Raw genomic sequence first — 1638 nt, 5'->3', positions numbered from 1 at the left:
CCTCGACGGCCGCGGGCGCGTCGACGACGACCTCGGGCTTCGGCGCGGCGACCTCGGGCTTCGGCGCGGCGGCGGCCGCCGCGGGGGCGTCCGCGCGGCCGAACGCGACGTCCAGCGCCGCGTCGACGAGCTTGCGCTGCGCCAACGGCAGATCCCGCACGCTCGTGTCCAGGTCCGGCCGCGCGAGCGCGCCGGCGGCCGCCAGCGCGCGGAGCGCGTCGCGCGCGGCGTCGCGGTGCCGCTTCGACTTGTCGCGGAGCAGCGCGACGAGCGGCCCCGCGAGGTGCTGCGCGACGTCGCCGCCGTGGGACGCGTCGAGCAGCGGCGCGCGCGCCGCGAGCCAGTCGACGAGGTCCGGCTTCGCGCCCGGCGACGCGGCGCCCGCGAGCGCGGCGCCGAGGTGCGGCGCGACGTGCTCCGCGACCGCCCGCGCGACGGCGGGCCTGCCCGGCGCCTCGCCGGCGCAGGCGCCGAGCGCCTCCAAAGCCGCCTCCTTGACGCCGCGCGCCGAGTCGAGCGCCGCGAACACCATTGCCTTGGTCAGGCCCGCCTTGGCGGCGACGCGCGCGGCGACGTCGCGGCTCGGGCCGACGCGCGACACCCACGCGGCCGCGGCGACGCAGGCCAGGGGCCGCAGCTTCGGCTGCGCGTCGCCGAGCCGCGGCCGGAGCTCGCGGGCCACCGCGAGCGCGTCCGCGTCGCCCCGCGCGTCGAGCCAGCCGCCGGCCCTGGCGCACGCGGCGACGAGCGCCTCGAGCGCCTCCTTGCGCCGCTTCCAGGCCGTCTTGTCGCTGGCGTCGCGCAGCGCGGCCCGCAGCTTCGGCGGCGCGAGGTCGCCCGCGCGCGACACGCCCTCGAGCGCCGGCGGCGGCGCGGCCGCGGGCGCGGGCGCGTCGGCGACGAGCGTCGCCTTGGCCGTCTGCAGGTTCGCGGGCGGCGGCCGCGCGCCGCGCGCCGCCGCGCGGCTCGCGCGCGCGGCCGCGGCGCGCTCGTCGACCTTGGCGCGCGCGCGCTTGTCGAGGCCCTTCAAGGCCTTGTCGACGTCGGCCTTGGGCCGCGCGGCGAGGGCGCCCAGGAGCTCCACCGCGGCGCCCCGGAGCGCGGCGTCGCGGTCGCCGCAGTCCGCGGCGGCGAGCGCCGCGTAGTCCCGGACGACCTCGGGCTTCGCGCGCCGCGCGGCGCCCGCGTGCGCCGCGAGCCAGTCGAGGACCGCCGCGCGCCCAAAGGGCGGCAGCCGCTTCTTGCCGTCGTCGCCGTCGCTCCGGAGGCACGGGCCGACGGCGGCCGCGAGGCCGTCCTCGAAGACGAGCTCCGGCGACGCCGCGGCGATCGCGTCGAGCGCCGCGCGCGCCTCGGCGGCGCCGCGCTTGTCCCGGAGCCGCCCGAAAAGCGCGCGCGCGGCGTCGTGGCGGCCGCCGACGACGGGCGCCAGCGCGCCCAAACACGCGACGGCCGCGCCGCGGACCTTGGCGTGCGCGTCGCCCGCGCAGACGCGCGCCACGGCGGCGACGAGGTTCTCGTCGCGGCCCGCGTCGCCGGCGACGAAGGATCCGGCGATGGCGTCCAGCGCGTCCTTGCGCGCGAGCCAGTTTTCGAGTTTCGCGAAAGCGTCGTCGAAGGGCTCCGCGAGGCCCAAAG

General features: G+C 80.9%; 1 protein-coding gene across 1 annotated transcript in view; it reads right to left on the bottom strand.

The window, feature by feature from the left end:
- AURANDRAFT_70889 (hypothetical protein) overlaps window positions 1–1638 on the bottom strand; it is a gene marked incomplete at both ends in the record, with an annotated part of 61863 nt that overhangs the window by 2597 nt on the left and 57628 nt on the right. Inside the window, one exon of the mRNA XM_009035491.1 lies at window positions 8–1573. Within this exon, the coding sequence (XP_009033739.1) occupies window positions 8–1573 (1566 nt within the window). The remainder of the gene's footprint in view (window positions 1–7; window positions 1574–1638) is intronic.

This window comes from Aureococcus anophagefferens, assembly GCF_000186865.1.
Source record: "Aureococcus anophagefferens unplaced genomic scaffold AURANscaffold_3, whole genome shotgun sequence".
NCBI classification, from domain to species: Eukaryota; class Pelagophyceae; order Pelagomonadales; family Pelagomonadaceae; genus Aureococcus; species Aureococcus anophagefferens.
The sequence above is the reverse complement of the archived record's forward strand: the minus strand, read 5'-3'. Positions and strand labels throughout refer to the sequence as shown.